Below are 15,631 nucleotides of genomic sequence, written 5' to 3'. Positions count from 1 at the left end.
ATCCCAGCGTTCTGTCTGTAACTGGTAGCTATTCCAGCCTTCTGTCTGTAACTGGTAGCTATCCCAGCGTTCTGTCTGTAACTGGTAGCTATCCCAGCCTTCTGTCTGTAACTGGTAGCTATCCCAGCGTTCTGTCTGTAACTGGTAGCTATTCCAGCCTTCTGTCTGTAACTGGTAGCTATCCCAGCGTTCTGTCTGTAACTGGTAGCTATCCCAGCCTTCTGTCTGTAACTGGTAGCTATCCCAGCCTTCTGTCTGTAACTGGTAGCTATCCCAGCCTTCTGACTGGTAGCTATCCCAGCGTTCTGACTAACTGGTAGCTCTAGTGACAACGTCGTTGACTAGTTACGTCATAATTAGTTTTTAATTACGTTTTAACAAGGTTTGATGTTGGACATCAAATGTAGATTTATGACATGTAGGTGTATTACATGTAGGTTTATGACATATAGGTTTATGACTACCGTGACTTACAGACACGGGGTTGACATTGACTAGCGGGCCGACATTAAGATCTGAACTGTGAATAGTAGCAGACATTGTCTAATGTTGCAGACGTTAAACAAGTTTCTAGCTCTACACCAATCAAACAGCGACAACACCGGGGTGTGCGTCAATGGTCATACAAATCACAGATATTCCAAATATCCTCAAACACAGACTACAAACAAGTACACCATGTAAACAAGACCCAAAAAATTCTTCCAAACCAATTTATTCCAACAGTTCACCGCTGGCTGACAATAACATTACATTTCTTGGATTTCGTGACAATAACATCACAAGTTTATTTCTTGGATTTCTTGACAACTTTTTTCACCTCTTTCACTTCTTTCACCTGAAAAGATAAATTTTGTTAAACGGGTATCAGAACCACACCATGTCCAGCCGAACAAATCTGACTGCCATTTACTCAGCTCTAACCATGAACTTACCGGTTTAGCCTTGACTTTCTCTGCCTTCTTGGCGCCATTGTCCTATGGAAAGTAAACATTTAACTACATCTGATGACAACTAGCATTCACACAACTGTAAGTCACACACCATTTAGGTAGCTGTAAGACATTCACACACCATTTAGGTAGCTGTAAGACATTCACACGCCATTTAGGTAGCTAAGACATTCACACGCCATTTAGGTAGCTGTAAGACATTCACACGCCATTTAGGTAGCTGTAAGACATTCACACACCATTTAGGTAGCTGTAAGACATTCACACACCATTTAGGTAGCTGTAAGACATTCACACACCATTTAGGTGTAAGACATTCACACACCATATGGGTAGCTGTAAGACATTCACACACCATATGGGTAGCTGTAAGACATTCACACACCATTTAGGTAGCTGTAAGACATTCACACACCATTTAGGTAGCTGTAAGACATTCACACACCATTTAGGTAGCTGTAAGACATTCACACACCATATGGGTAGCTGTAAGACATTCACACACCATTTAGGTAGCTGTAAGACATTCACACACCATTTAGGTAGCTGTAAGACATTCACACACCATATGGGTAGCTGTAAGACATTCACACACCATATGGGTAGCTGTAAGACATTCACACACCATATGGGTAGCTGTAAGACATTCACACACCATTTAGGTAGCTGTTAGACATTCACACACCATATGGGTAGCTGTAAGACATTCACACACCATATGGGTAGCTGTAAGACATTCACACACCATTTAGGTAGCTGTTAGACATTCACACACCATATGGGTAGCTGTAAGACATTCACACACCATTTAGGTAGCTGTTAGACATTCACACACCATATGGGTAGCTGTAAGACATTCACACACCATTTAGGTAGCTGTAAGACATTCACACACCAACGTTGTAAAACCCCGACACCCCTGCCCTCCCCGTACGGTGAGTATCCATTGATCTCTCCGCCTTACGGTAAGGGTGTTTGGGATTTCCTGTCGCCATTTCTATTGGCCAGGCGATGCGAGGAAGCGAATAATTGACGTTATGGAATGCACAAACTATAAGGCCCCAACACAGGCATAATGTTCGGGTCAAAGGTCGGCCGAGATTGCTAACGATGTGTGCCGAAACATTCCTTTAGTTCCCATTCAAATAGGGCCTTTTAATTTCTCGCGGGTTGGTACAGACTAATTTGTTGCAGTCAAACCCGAAGAATGAATACCTTCCGATATACCTCGTTTGTTAGTGTTGGTGGGGGGGGGGGGGGGGGGACTTAATTGGGCTGGGATTGGGTGCACACACGGGACGGGATTGGGTGCACACACGGGACGGGATTGGGTGCACACACGGGACGGGATTGGGTGCACACACGGGACGGGATTGGGTGCACACACGGGACGGGATTGGGTGCACACACGGGACGGGATTGGGTGCACACACGGGACGGGATTGGGTGCACACACGGGACGGGATTGGGTGCACACACGGGACGGGATTGGGTGCACACACGGGACGGGATTGGGTGCACACACGGGACGGGATTGGGTGCACACACGGGACGGGATTGGGTGCACACACGGGACGGGATTGGGTGCACACACGGGACGGGATTGGGTGCACACACGGGACGGGATTGGGTGCACACACGGGACGGGATTGGGTGCACACACGGGACGGGATTGGGTGCACACACGGGACGGGATTGGGTGCACACACGGGACGGGATTGGGTGCACACACGGGACGGGATTGGGTGCACACACGGGACGGGATTGGGTGCACACACGGGACGGGACTGGGTGCACACACGGGACGGGACTGGGTGCACACACGGGACGGGACTGGGTGCACACACGGGACGGGACTGGGTGCACACACGGGACGGGACTGGGTGCACACACGGGACGGGACTGGGTGCACACACGGGACGGGACTGGGTGCACACACGGGACGGGATTGGGTGCACACACGGGACGGGACTGGGTGCACACACGGGACGGGACTGGGTGCACACACGGGACGGGACTGGGTGCACACACGGGACGGGACTGGGTGCACACACGGGATGGGACTGGGTGCACACACGGGATGGGACTGGGTGCACACACGGGACGGGACTGGGTGCACACACGGGATGGGACTGGGTGCACACACGGGATGGGACTGGGTGCACACACGGGATGGGACTGGGTGCACACACGGGATGGGACTGGGTGCACACACGGGATGGGACTGGGTGCACACACGGGATGGGAACAGAGCCTAGGAGTCCACAAATCTGAGTTGGTCACCGAGACCGGACGGTCACCAGGCCAGGCGGTATAGACGGCCAATGGCCAGCGACCGTGTCAACACGGCAGTTATTTAAAAAGCGGCATCTCATAAAGCTGGTCGCGTGTGACTAGATATCAAGTTTAAAAGAAACTTGAGGCCAGACACCTGGTTGAAGGAAATGGACTGGAACAGTTATTTTAGCGATCCGTCACTGGATCAGACTAGTTGGTTACTGCACTCTACAACAGCTGGCCAAAGGGACGTAACTGTTAAATTACAAGATTTGCAAGAGTTCTTGTGATTATCAAACAATAGGGAGGGGATAACTACGCGAAGGGTAGTAAAAACATAGTTCAGTAGTGATCATGTGACTAAATCAACTGCCAACTGGGCAAGCAAAGATATTTTCTAGCATCAACTGCCAACTGGGCAAGCAAAGATATTTTCTAGCATCAACTGCTAAATGGGCAAGCAAAGATATTTTCTAGCATCAACTGCTAAATGGGCAAGCAAAGATATTTTCTAGCATCAACTGCTAAATGGGCAAGCAAAGATATTTTCTAGCATCAACTGCTAAATGGGCAAGCAAAGATATTTTCTAGCATCAACTGCTAAATGGGCAAGCAAAGATATTTTCTAGCATCAACTGCTAAATGGGCAAGCAAAGATATTTTCTAGCATCAACTGCTAAATGGGCAAGCAAGGATATTTTCTAGCATCAACTGCCAACTGGGCAAGCAAAGATATTTTCTAGCATCAACTGCTAAATGGGCAAGCAAAGATATTTTCTAGCATCAACTGCTAAATGGGCAAGCAAAGATATTTTCTAGCATCAACTGCTAAATGGGCAAGCAAAGATATTTTCTAGCATCAACTGCTAAATGGGCAAGCAAAGATATTTTCTAGCATCAACTGCTAAATGGGCAAGCAAAGATATTTTCTAGCATCAACTGCTAAATGGGCAAGCAAAGATATTTTCTAGCATCAACTGCTAAATGGGCAAGCAAAGATATTTTCTAGCATCAACTGCTAAATGGGCAAGCAAAGATATTTTCTAGCATCAACTGCTAAATGGGCAAGCAAAGATATTTTCTAGCATCAACTGCTAAATGGGCAAGCAAGGATATTTTCTAGCATCAACTGCCAACTGGGCAAGCAAAGATATTTTCTAGCATCAACTGCTAAATGGGCAAGCAAAGATATTTTCTAGCATCAACTGCTAAATGGGCAAGCAAAGATATTTTCTAGCATCAACTGCTAAATGGGCAAGCAAAGATATTTTCTAGCATCAACTGCTAAATGGGCAAGCAAAGATATTTTCTAGCATCAACTGCTAAATGGGCAAGCAAGGATATTTTCTAGCATCAACTGCTAAATGGGCAAACAAGGATATTTTCTAGCATCAACTGCTAAATGGGCAAGCAAGGATATTTTCTAGCATCAACTGCTAAATGGGCAAACAAGGATATTTTCTAGCATCAACTGCTAAATGGGCAAACAAGGATATTTTCTAGCATCAACTGCTAAATGGGCAAACAAGGATATTTTCTAGCATCAACTGCTAAATGTGCAAGCAAAGATATTTTCTAGCATCAACTGCTAAATGGGCAAGCAAGGATATTTTCTAGCATCAACTGCTAAATGGGCACAGCACCACAAGACAGCCTCCCACAGCACCACCAGACAGCCTCCCACAGCACCACCAGACAGGCTCCCACAGCACCACCAGACAGGCTCCCACAGCACCACCAGACAGGCTCCCACAGCACCACCAGACAGGCTCCCACAGCACCACCAGACAGGCTCCCACAGCACCACCAGACAGGCTCCCACAGCACCACCAGACAGGCTCCCACAGCACCACCAGACAGGCTCCCACAGCACCACCAGACAGGCTCCCACAGCACCACCAGACAGGCTCCCACAGCACCACCAGACAGGCTCCCACAGCACCACCAGACAGGCTCCCACAGCACCACCAGACAGGCTCCCACAGCACCACCAGACAGCCTCCCACAGCACCAGACAGCCTCCCACAGCACCACAAGACAGGCTCCCACAGCACCACAAGACAGGCTCCCACAGCACCACAAGACAGGCTCCCACAGCACCACAAGACAGGCTCCCACAGCACCACCAGACAGGCTCCCACAGCACCACCAGACAGCCTCCCACAGCACCACCAGACAGCCTCCCACAGCACCACAAGACAGCCTCCCACAGCACCACAAGACAGCCTCCCACAGCACCACAAGACAGCCTCCCACAGCACAACAAGACAGCCTCCCACAGCACCACAAGACAGCCTCCCACAGCACCACAAGACAGGCTCCCACAGCACCACAAGACAGGCTCCCACAGCACCACAAGACAGGCTCCCACAGCACCACAAGACAGGCTCCCACAGCACCACAAGACAGGCTCCCACAGCACCACAAGACAGGCTCCCACAGCACCACAAGACAGGCTCCCACAGCACCACAAGACAGCCTCCCACAGCACCACAAGACAGCCTCCCTCAGCACCACAAGACAGCCTCCCTCAGCACCACAAGACAGCCTCCCTCAGCACCACAAGACAGCCTCCCTCAGCACCACAAGACAGCCTCCCTCAGCACCACAAGACAGCCTCCCTCAGCACCACAAGACAGCCTCCCTCAGCACCACAAGACAGCCTCCCACAGCACCACAAGACAGGCTCCCACAGCACCACAAGACAGCCTCCCTCAGCACCACAAGACAGCCTCCCTCAGCACCACAAGACAGGCTCCCACAGCACCACAAGACAGGCTCCCACAGCACCACCAGACATGGCCCAACCAAGTTCAGACTTACTTTGCCTTTTCTGCCTTTCTTGACCCTGTAGAAAATGTAAACAAATCTATTAGCCTCTAACCCTAGCCAGCGCTGTTCATTGTTTCCTATCTAAATAATAGCATTATCTTTAGACAATAGAAAATTAAAGTTTAAGCATAGGCCCTAAATGTTAAACTTACATCACTGTCTCTTCGTAATCTTCATCGTCCTGTAAATAAAAAGAAAACAGTTTCAGAAAGTTATCTACACAATTATTACAAAATCTAACACATGTAACTATACAAACCTCATCGTCATCATCTTCTTCAACTTCATCCTCTTCTTCCTCATCGTCATCCTCATCATCCACATCCATCTTAGGTTTCTGCTGATGAAATGCAAAACTATGTTAAAGAAATGTTTGGGTAGGGGATCATCCTAACATAACCCCTCTCCTAGGGGTGCGGTGGGGAACAACGGGAAGGGTATCCGTTGTAAATGAGACACTTTCTGATTCAACAAGGTCTCAGGTTACAAATAAAAATGTTTTTACCTTATCTTGATAGTGTTCAATTAGTCATTTTAAAAAAAAATATTTTCGAAATTTAAAAACTGCATTTGGGTGTAAAGATTCCCTTTCAAACCTGACGGTCTATGAGGCAAGTGAAGTAGAGTTCACTTGTTTCTGTGACCTCGGCATATGAAGAGATAGTGTGGTCAGCACTATGCCCAGCCGCCTTAACTCTCCCTTACGTGAGTTAGGTACCCATCAGAGTTGGGTGGACTCAGGGACGGTCTACTGACTTGAACCCGGATTCGACTCTACCGCTAGACCACTCCGTCCCATTTGGGTGTGTGTGGGGTTATGAAGTGGGGTGTCATTTATGCAGGGCTCTGAACTTTAATGTGAGGTGCAAGAATGGCTAGCACGGTTGCAGTGATATGATAACATGCATTGGATTTAATACATTTTAATAGGATCGTTGTTTAGAATAATGTTTAAATTAGATCTTTGATTGACCCAAGCAGCGGCCCCACTGCCCTCTCCACCTTAAAAATCGCGACTGCCGAGACCGCTCTGCCCAGACTGTTCTACCTTAGCTCCGTGACTGACAGTCAATAAATGACCCCATTTACCTTTTGTTTTGTCGGCTTGGTAACACTGGCCTTTCTTTTACTGGATTTCTTCCCGTTCTCCTCTTCAACATTTTCTTCCTCCTCTTCTTCTTCACCCTCCTCTTCTGACACCTCAGATTCCGTTTGGCTCTGATCAAACAAGTCTTCATCCTTGGGATATTCTGAAAATGTGGACATTTTAAATGTTCCTTTCTATGCACTTCCACATGCAAATAAATGGGTTTTTTAATGTCAGGAGACTATTTACAAAGTTTCTAGAATCTTATTTAAAGGGCTGAGTAGTTACCGAGAAGATGATTTCCAGAAATGAAGACTGGTCCTGAACCTTCAACCAGTGTAAATGTGGCGCCAACTTTCCCAGCAATCGTCAGATCTAGCTGAGTCTGGAGATTAAAATGTCTTTCTGTTCCATTATGTGAATATTCGTAAATAATATCTCACACCATAGTAGGTCCACTGACCGGCTGCCCCCCCCCCCCCCAGTTTCTTCCAGTTAGACCCCCCCCCCCCCCCCGAAAAATTTTTACCGCCCCCCTGAACGACATGAATTTTATATAATTTATATAGAAAATATATACTTTTAACAGTGTCCGCCCCCCCCCCCGAAGATTTCAAGTGCCCCCCCCGGAGAAAAAAGTCTGGAAGAAACACTGCCCCCCCCCCCTCCCCGTTACAGACCGTCACTCACCATATTTGACTCTCCTCTAGTTAGGTTCACTATAACGCCTTTCTTCACCTCGCCATCGCCTCCTAGTGACTCCAGCATTACAACGTTTTGTTCTTTGGGCACGGCAGTGGCCCCCAGACAAGCCTGCAATATTTTAATAGTTTTAAGAATGTGCGCACCAGGTTAAAGAATGCCCGCACCAGGTTAAAGAATGCCCGCACCAGGTTAAAGAATGCCCGCACCAGGTTAAAGAATGCCCGCACCAGGTTAAAGAATGCCCGCACCAGGTTAAAGAATGCCCGCACCAGGTTAAAGAATGCACGCACCAGTAAAGAATGCACGCACCAGGTTAAAGAATGCACGCACCAGGTTAAAGAATGCACGCACCAGGTTAAAGAATGCACGCACCAGGTTAAAGAATGCACGCACCGGTTAAAGAATGCACGCACCAGTTTAAAGAATGGACGCACCAGGTTAAAGAATGTACGCACCAGGTTAAAGAATGTACGCACCAGGTTAAAGAATGCACGCACCAGGTTAAAGAATGCACGCACCAGGTTAAAGAATGCACGCACCAGGTTAAAGAATGCACGCACCAGGTTAAAGAATGCACGCACCAGTTTAAAGAATGCACGCACCAGTTTAAAGAATGCACGCACCAGTTTAAAGAATGCACGCACCAGGTTAATGCACGCACCAGTTTAAAGAATGCACGCACCAGGTTAAAGAATGTACGCACCAGTTTTGTTAAGAACGTACGCACCAGTTTTAAGAAGACCGTGTGCTCTATGAAGTCCTCGTCATCGTCGTCCAAGTCTTGGTTGCTGACCATCCAGGTGTACGTCTTGTTGCTGGCATTCAGCTCCATGCCTAGACACAAAGTGACCAACAGGTTTCGGGTTAATGACAAAATTATCATAACTACACTACCAGACTGATTTAGAAGTTAATTTTACGCGTTTAATGAACTTTTAAAAATTAGATCTATACCCTTAAGTGTAATTGGTTTAAGCCTGGTCAAAATTATACGTCCTTACACTGGCCCTAGATATAAACGCATCCCCTCATCAAGTCAACACAAACCATGATGTAAGGGGGGGGGGAGGTCATCCATAAATGACGTCACGCTTTTTTGACGATTTTTACCTTCCCCCTTCCCCTCCGTCACACATCGGCACAAAAATCCAGACCGCCACCCCTAAAATGACGTCACACCTCCGCCTACAACCCCCCTCCCCCCTAAAAATTGCAGTTGAATTTTTCTTAAAACATCGATATTTTTCCAAAATCTTGTCTGATCTCTATCTATATAGAGTATTTTAATCAATTCCTATCACAATTTATTAAAACTGTTTTCTAAAACCCGAAATAACGTCTAAAATTAGTTTTCTAACCTGGCTTTTTTATAATGCAAAAGTGTAACGTCGCACCATCTGACCCCCCCCCCCCCTCCCCCTCACACACCGTCACAAAATTACGGACCCCCCTCCCCTTACGAGTGTGACTTCATTTATGGACAACCCCTAATACTGATAGTGCTACAAGCGGCAGTCCATAAGGTGGGGGGGGGGGGGGGTTCAGCAAATGTGGAGAAGTTTTTTATAGACTAAATTGTAAAAGAAAATTAGAATGAATCAGAAATACATGTTTAAAAAAAAAAAAAAACTAAATATGCAATGTTTAAGGGGGGGTAAGTATTAGGCGTGATTTCTTTTTAGGGACAAAGATCTGCCTTTGTGACAATAGGTGACTGATAAAGGATGTAACAGTAGATATGACTTCAATTTTGTATGACCCCCCCCCCCCCCCAATGTAATCTTATAAAAGATGCGTCAAGTTAGTTAAATACAACTTGCTGTCAACGCCAACCTACGAAACATTTACAAGTTCTACCATAGCCCTAATTTGGATCACAACACTAAACCTGAGATAATGCCAGCAATAATCTAACACGTCAATTTTAGGATGCGTCTATTGTCGGACATGGGTGATATCAATACTCCCGCCTGCCTACATCAGAAGAGGGTAGGGGGTATTATATCAGTGTCAGTTAATACTAGCATCTTTTTTAAAAAAGAGGTTGGGTTACAAGTGGTTAAATACACACATGACTTGCTAATGTCAATGCTATTATCATTTATGCCAACCCTTTCCCTAACCCCAACCCTAGTCCTACCATACGCCTGACCCTAATTTTTAACGGTAGTACTGACGAGCTTACAATACAACTAACAACCTAACACTTATTTTCGGAAGAATCTATTAGCGGCCATTGGTATTCTAAATCATCCCAGTAGAGTACTGTGGAACACGCGGCATCAAAACCATCCCTAACCTTTTTTTTTCAAAATTAATTTGATAATTGAGTTAAGTTTATAGCACTAAATCTAAATTACATTTCTAACCCCATTGTCAGACTTAAGTCTCAGTGTTTGTTACAACATACTGGATCTAGTCTTTTGGATTCGGCTAGATCGGACACTGTCATAGTAAGCACACGCGTAACACAGCGTCCATGCGTTTCACTGACCATTGTCCGAGCCAGGTATAAATCAATGCTAGATCTACGTTAGATCTAGATCTAGTAAATGTGACACCGGCTTTGTATGAAATATACATCCCCAAAGTAATCTGTTAACGTTATTAACCTTGAGTCTTGAGCAACAATCAACCATGTGTTTTTGGGTACTACAGCAGTGTGTAGTTTAGTGTACAGAAATGTGTCTAGTTGTGCTCAGTGAATGTATGAATGTATCTGATCTGGTATTGTGGCTGAAGTACAGTACTCACTCCAAAAGTATTCCATCTCAGCATCACATGCAACGGCTTTGTTGCTTTTATCGCTTGGTGTTCTGGTACGTTTAGACATGCTGGAGTCCATGACGATCTCAACACTACAGGCTAGTAGATCGGTAGATCAGGGACTGATGGCAACACTACAGGCTAGTAGATCGGTAGATCAGGGACTGATGGAAACACTACAGGCTAGTAGATCTGTGACTGATGGCTACGATGTATTCTGCGCTCTCTAACCGAAGACAGCGAGCGACCAGCGACCGAATGGTTCAAACCGCTGTGTCGTCAGATGGCTGCCGAGGTTGTGAGCTGAGTTCACGAGTTTCAAAACATACACACACACACCACCACCACTGGTCTAGTACTAAGGGGGCGGGGGGCGTATGTCACGAGATAATTTTACTCTTCAAACAGACAGTTTAAATAGCTATAGTGAGCTTTGCAAAACCCCTCCCGTTTCCCCTACTTTGACAGCCAATTTGACCATTTCTATCAGGACAGTAATGGCGACCCTTTCATTCGATGTTCAATCTCAAATGTGACATGTTTACGAGGGGAGGGGGGTGGGGGTGGAATGGGTAAGTCTTTTTTTTTAATCAGCTAAAAAGAAGCGTGTTGCAATGTATGGGCAATTCAGAAACAAAATACGCCGTGTGATAATGTAGAACAAATGACAGAACTACAACATATTTCAGAGTTTCTTCCAGGCATCTCTTCAGGGGGGGGGGGAGATTTTAGTATGCACCCCCCCCCCCCCCGAAAATTTCAACAATAAGATCAATGTTTCTTTCAGACATCATTCTCCCAGGGCCGGGGGGGAAGGGGACTGTAACAGTGGCTTAAATTTATATTATATTTTCTATATGAATTAGATATATTTTCTCTATTTTATCAGGGAGGGGAGGTCGGTGGACATGCTTAGGGGGTGGGGCGCAGATGCCTGAAAGAAGCTTTGGTTGGTGAGGGGGGAAACTGTCTGAGAAAGTCCACCCCTTACCCCCTTCCCCCCCCCCCCCCCCCTTTTCCCCGGCCGAAATAGAAAAAAACATTAGGCCTAAATTTAAATACAAAAATATACTTTTATTATGGTCACAACCCCACCAGGAGACTTATTTAATAAATATTATTTATTACAATGTTTAGGCTTATATGTTTTTGATACATTTAAATTTTTTAAAAGTAAATTACGAAAATAATTTTCATGATTTTACTTTTACTTGGCCGTTGTAGATCTCTAACTAGCAGTAGGCTAGTCGTAGCAGTTTAGATCTGTTTAGATCTAGATAGATCTAGCACTAGCACAAGTAGCCAAGTACTGTAGCAGTGTGTGTTGCTGTTGTGTTAGGCACTGTTAGCTGTTTATTTTAATAATTTTATTACTACTAGATCTCTAGAAAATAACTGGTATGAATGTATGGTAATCTATCGTTTTGGGTACGTAAAATCGCCCGCGGCTATTTATGTACGAAAACGTTACCTCATTGTCAAGGTTTTAATAGAAGTATATTGCCATACTTTTGTGTCAAATATTATAGATAAATGAATAATAAACCTAAATCAATGGCTAAATATATCGATATAGGCCAGAAATTAACTTTAAACAGCAGTGTCTGAGAGCAAGATTTGCTATATAAACAGCAGCCATTTGTAAAATAGAGTGGCTTCCCCCTGAATCTGGCGCTAAAAGCTTATAAAAATAAAACTTAGACAAGATGGCTGCTATAGTAAATGAGCATGGTTGCATCTGTTGGAAACATCGCTAGTCTTCATTTATTACGGAAAAGTTTTAATTCAATTGTTTAAAAACATGTACATAAATGAATCAAGGAAACATTTTTGAATTTTTTAATACATAAATCCTCCTCAACATGTGAAATAACTATTAAAATTTAAGGAGTCACCTGTTTTTCACATTACAAATCGCGGGCGATTTTACGTACCCAAAACGATAGATTACCGAATGTATATATATAGAATCTAGATCTACATCTATTTTAGGTAAAACTCCATTTTAGCGTATTTTATTCCCCGCTTGACATTCACCTCCGCCTCCAGTTGAAAATTTATTATTATTTTTTTTTGTATATTTTCATTTAGATCTAGATTTAGTTACTAGTAGTAGTATTTGGCCTATAGTTTATAATTAAACACAACCGAAACACACAAAAACGTTAGGAAAACTCTAGATCTACTTACTAGTACTTAGTTTATGATTATGAATGTGATTTTTAAATAGAAAAGGGAGAAAAAACATAAAAAATAAGCATTACAACTATTCCAATTATTAACTAAATGTCGTAAATGATGTCTGTTAAAAGTTAAAACTCCATTTTTTTTAAGCATATTTTATTCCCTGCTTCACGTTCACCTCCAGTTGAGCGAATTTTACTATAAACACAACTGAAAGTGAAACACACAAAAACGTTAGGAAATCACTGCACTCGGCCTATTTCTTTATGAATTTTTTGTTTAGAAGGCCCATTTCAAATTAATTTTGTCAAAACTGTTCTCTACCCTCTCTTGTTGGTCAGTATGGTGCTACTGCTCTCTACCCTCTCTTGGTCAGTATGGTGCTAGACAAGACTTCTCTCAACACTCTTGATCCGTATGGTGATAGAGTAGACAACTCTCTACACTCTTTTGCCTTATCCATGCTTTTGCTCACTTCTTTTTATAAGCCTATTTGTCATAACGTGTATGCAGTTTTAAAATGTAATTATCCAATAATGTATTACAATCATTCAATTTTTCTTTCCAGATTCAAGTGGTTATTATTACAAATACAGCAACTGGGGGCACTTGACTAAAAGAGTAGAAGAGAATGAGTGAATTTGAATATGGCTCAGATTCATGCTCAGATTCAGCCAGTGAATCAGAAAGTGATGACAGATCTAAGTATACAAGCAAAAAAGGAGAGAAAAGTGCTGACAAAGAATGTAAAGCTAAGCACAGACATTCCAAACATCTGTCTGAGCTTGTCAAGTCTAAACATAGTCAGAGTCACGGGACGCTTTCTAACAAGAAGAAATATTCTGATGCGTGTCACTTATCAAAAGACTTGCACATTGACAGAAATTGTAAATCAAAACATAAACACAAGAGTGACGAGGATCGTACCAGCAGTGATAGTGACGATTCAGAAACAAAAAAATCTGAAAGCTTGAAGGGGGGTAAAAGGGATAAAAGGAAGAAAAGTTCAAGAAGAGAAGCGGCTACATCCACTACACCCACCAAGAAGCCGCAAGACTGTCTGGATTTCAACTTTGATTTTCATAAATATAAATATTCCCTAGGGAAAATTTTCTTTAAGGATGTTTATTTTTCTAAGATATCTGATAAGTATGTGGTCCAAAAACTACCATCATACTTTAAAAGTAAATAAAAAATCTAAGCATGGCTAGTATTCAAATTGTGTGTACTTATTTAAAAACCTACTAAAAAGTTAAAACCATGAGGATGTGAGGACTAATGAGATTCCTAATTAGTGAGATAAGTAAGTTCTAATTTTTGGGGTTTATGTTGCAGGCGTTCACAAGAACAAGATGACTTCTGGGCCTTTGTCAGCAGATATCAACAGTTCCAGCGCAAGAAGGCAGAAAAAGGTGGAGGTATGGAAACAGTTTTCTCCAGTTTTTACCATTGGTTTTTGTATGCAGCATCTTCAAATGTATTTTTGTTTTTCCCAGTTACAGCTGAGCATTCATCCAGACACAAAGGTCACTTAGAACTTCCTCAAAAGTATGACGTGAATTACAGGATCAATCTGTCTTTTCTTAGCAAAGACTTTGATATATTTCTAAAGAAGAATCGCCTGGTTGGTAAGTTGAGACAATTTATAACAAAATTATTTTCCTGAGTTGTTGCTTTGTGATTTGTTCCAGTTTATTTTATCCTTACAGCTTTCTATCCTTACAGCAACCTTCTATCCTTAAGGCAACCTTCTATCCTTAAGGCAACCTTCTATCCTTAAGACAACCTTCTATCCTTACAGCAACCTTCTATTCTTACAGCAACCTTCTATCCTTACAGCAACCTTCTATCCTTACAGCAGCCTTCTATCCTTACATCAGCCTTCTATCCTTAAGACAACCTTCTATCCTTACAGCAACCTTCTATCCTTACAGCAACCTTCTATCCTTAAGGCAACCTTCTATCCTTAAGGCAACCTTCTAACCTAGCAGCAACCTTCTTATCTTGTAAGTGGTTTAACAAGAAAAAAATAAAATTTAAAAAATTAAATATAAATGATTATCATATAATCATTTAACTCCTTACAGATCATCATCTTGAAAAAGAACTAACACGAGAGAGAATCATTCAGTTCCGATCTATAATAATACATTATCTTGATTTTCAACAAAAACTAAAGGTAGTGTTACATTTTCGTACTTTTATTTGACATGTTATTATTGGAGCCAGTTGGTTTTTATTGATTTTGGGGTGAAATAGTCTGTGCCTTCATCATACGATACGTACTACAAAGTAAAATGAATCACAATTTAAAGTTTCAGAAATTGATAAAAATTCGTAAAGATCAAAGGAGTCTTCCAATTTTTCATTACAAAGAGAAAATTCTAGAACTGGTGAAGCAACATCAAGTCATTGTTGTTGCTGGGGACACTGGATGTGGGAAATCTACCCAGGTGTGTTGTTTGTTGTTAAAGTTGCTGTATCTATAAGGTGAATACTTGCTCTAGCTGTGGGGTCAGTAGTTTAAGTTATTGAATCATCAGGGGTCAATAGTTTAAGTTATTGAGTCATCAGGGGTCAATAGTTTAAGCCATTAGGGGTCAGTAGTTTAAGCCATTAGGGGTCAGTAGTTTAAGTTATTGAGTCTTTAGGGGTCAGTAGTTTAAGCCATTAGGGGTCAGTAGTTTAAGTTATTGAGTCATCAGGGGTCAATAGTTTAAGTTATTGAGTCATCAGGGGTCAATAGTTTAAGCCATTAGGGGTCAGTAGTTTAAGCCATTAGGGGTCAGTAGTTTAAGTTGAGTCTTTAGGGGTCAGTAGTTTAAGC

The 15,631-nt window shown here is 43.2% G+C and overlaps 2 protein-coding genes across 8 annotated transcripts in view; one reads left to right on the top strand and one right to left on the bottom strand.

Moving 5' to 3' along the window:
- Positions 1-697: 697 nt before the first annotated feature.
- LOC131954579 (nucleoplasmin-like protein ANO39) lies at positions 698-10,914 on the bottom strand. 4 transcript variants are annotated; one of them, XM_059318358.1, is made up of 11 exons: positions 10,803-10,904; positions 10,609-10,760; positions 8,582-8,688; positions 7,840-7,962; positions 7,438-7,534; positions 7,152-7,312; positions 6,322-6,402; positions 6,215-6,243; positions 6,054-6,078; positions 936-977; positions 698-838 (listed from the first exon to the last, which is right to left on the bottom strand). In XM_059318358.1, the coding sequence occupies exons 2-11, from the start codon at positions 10,697-10,699 to the stop codon at positions 788-790; spliced, it is 807 nt and encodes a 268-aa protein (XP_059174341.1). In that variant the 5' UTR covers positions 10,700-10,760; positions 10,803-10,904; the 3' UTR covers positions 698-787. The 4 variants fall into 4 exon arrangements, with proteins under 4 accessions (XP_059174341.1, XP_059174347.1, XP_059174361.1 ...); XM_059318364.1 differs by having other exon boundaries at positions 10,609-10,791; positions 10,826-10,879; XM_059318378.1 differs by having other exon boundaries at positions 698-829; positions 10,609-10,914.
- A 973-nt stretch (positions 10,915-11,887) lies between these two features.
- The window catches only part of LOC131956820 (putative ATP-dependent RNA helicase DHX34), a 28,863-nt gene continuing 25,119 nt past the window's right edge, over positions 11,888-15,631 (top strand). For 3 of the 4 annotated variants that reach the window (XM_059321448.1, XM_059321440.1, XM_059321424.1), the window contains exons 1-7: positions 11,888-12,030; positions 12,581-12,612; positions 13,373-13,953; positions 14,140-14,222; positions 14,301-14,432; positions 14,892-14,983; positions 15,120-15,257. In XM_059321448.1, coding sequence (XP_059177431.1) covers positions 13,436-13,953; positions 14,140-14,222; positions 14,301-14,432; positions 14,892-14,983; positions 15,120-15,257 — 963 coding nt within the window. In that variant the 5' untranslated portion in view covers positions 11,888-12,030; positions 12,581-12,612; positions 13,373-13,435. The remainder of the gene's footprint in view (positions 12,031-12,580; positions 12,613-13,372; positions 13,954-14,139; positions 14,223-14,300; positions 14,433-14,891; positions 14,984-15,119; positions 15,258-15,631) is intronic. The other variant, XM_059321432.1, reaches the window with a different exon arrangement.

Source organism: Physella acuta, unplaced genomic scaffold (genome assembly GCF_028476545.2).
Source record: "Physella acuta isolate Inbredline_101_S28 unplaced genomic scaffold, ASM2847654v3 ptg000079l, whole genome shotgun sequence".
In the NCBI taxonomy this organism is placed as follows: Eukaryota; Metazoa; Mollusca; class Gastropoda; family Physidae; genus Physella; species Physella acuta.
The sequence above is the reverse complement of the archived record's forward strand: the minus strand, read 5'-3'. Positions and strand labels throughout refer to the sequence as shown.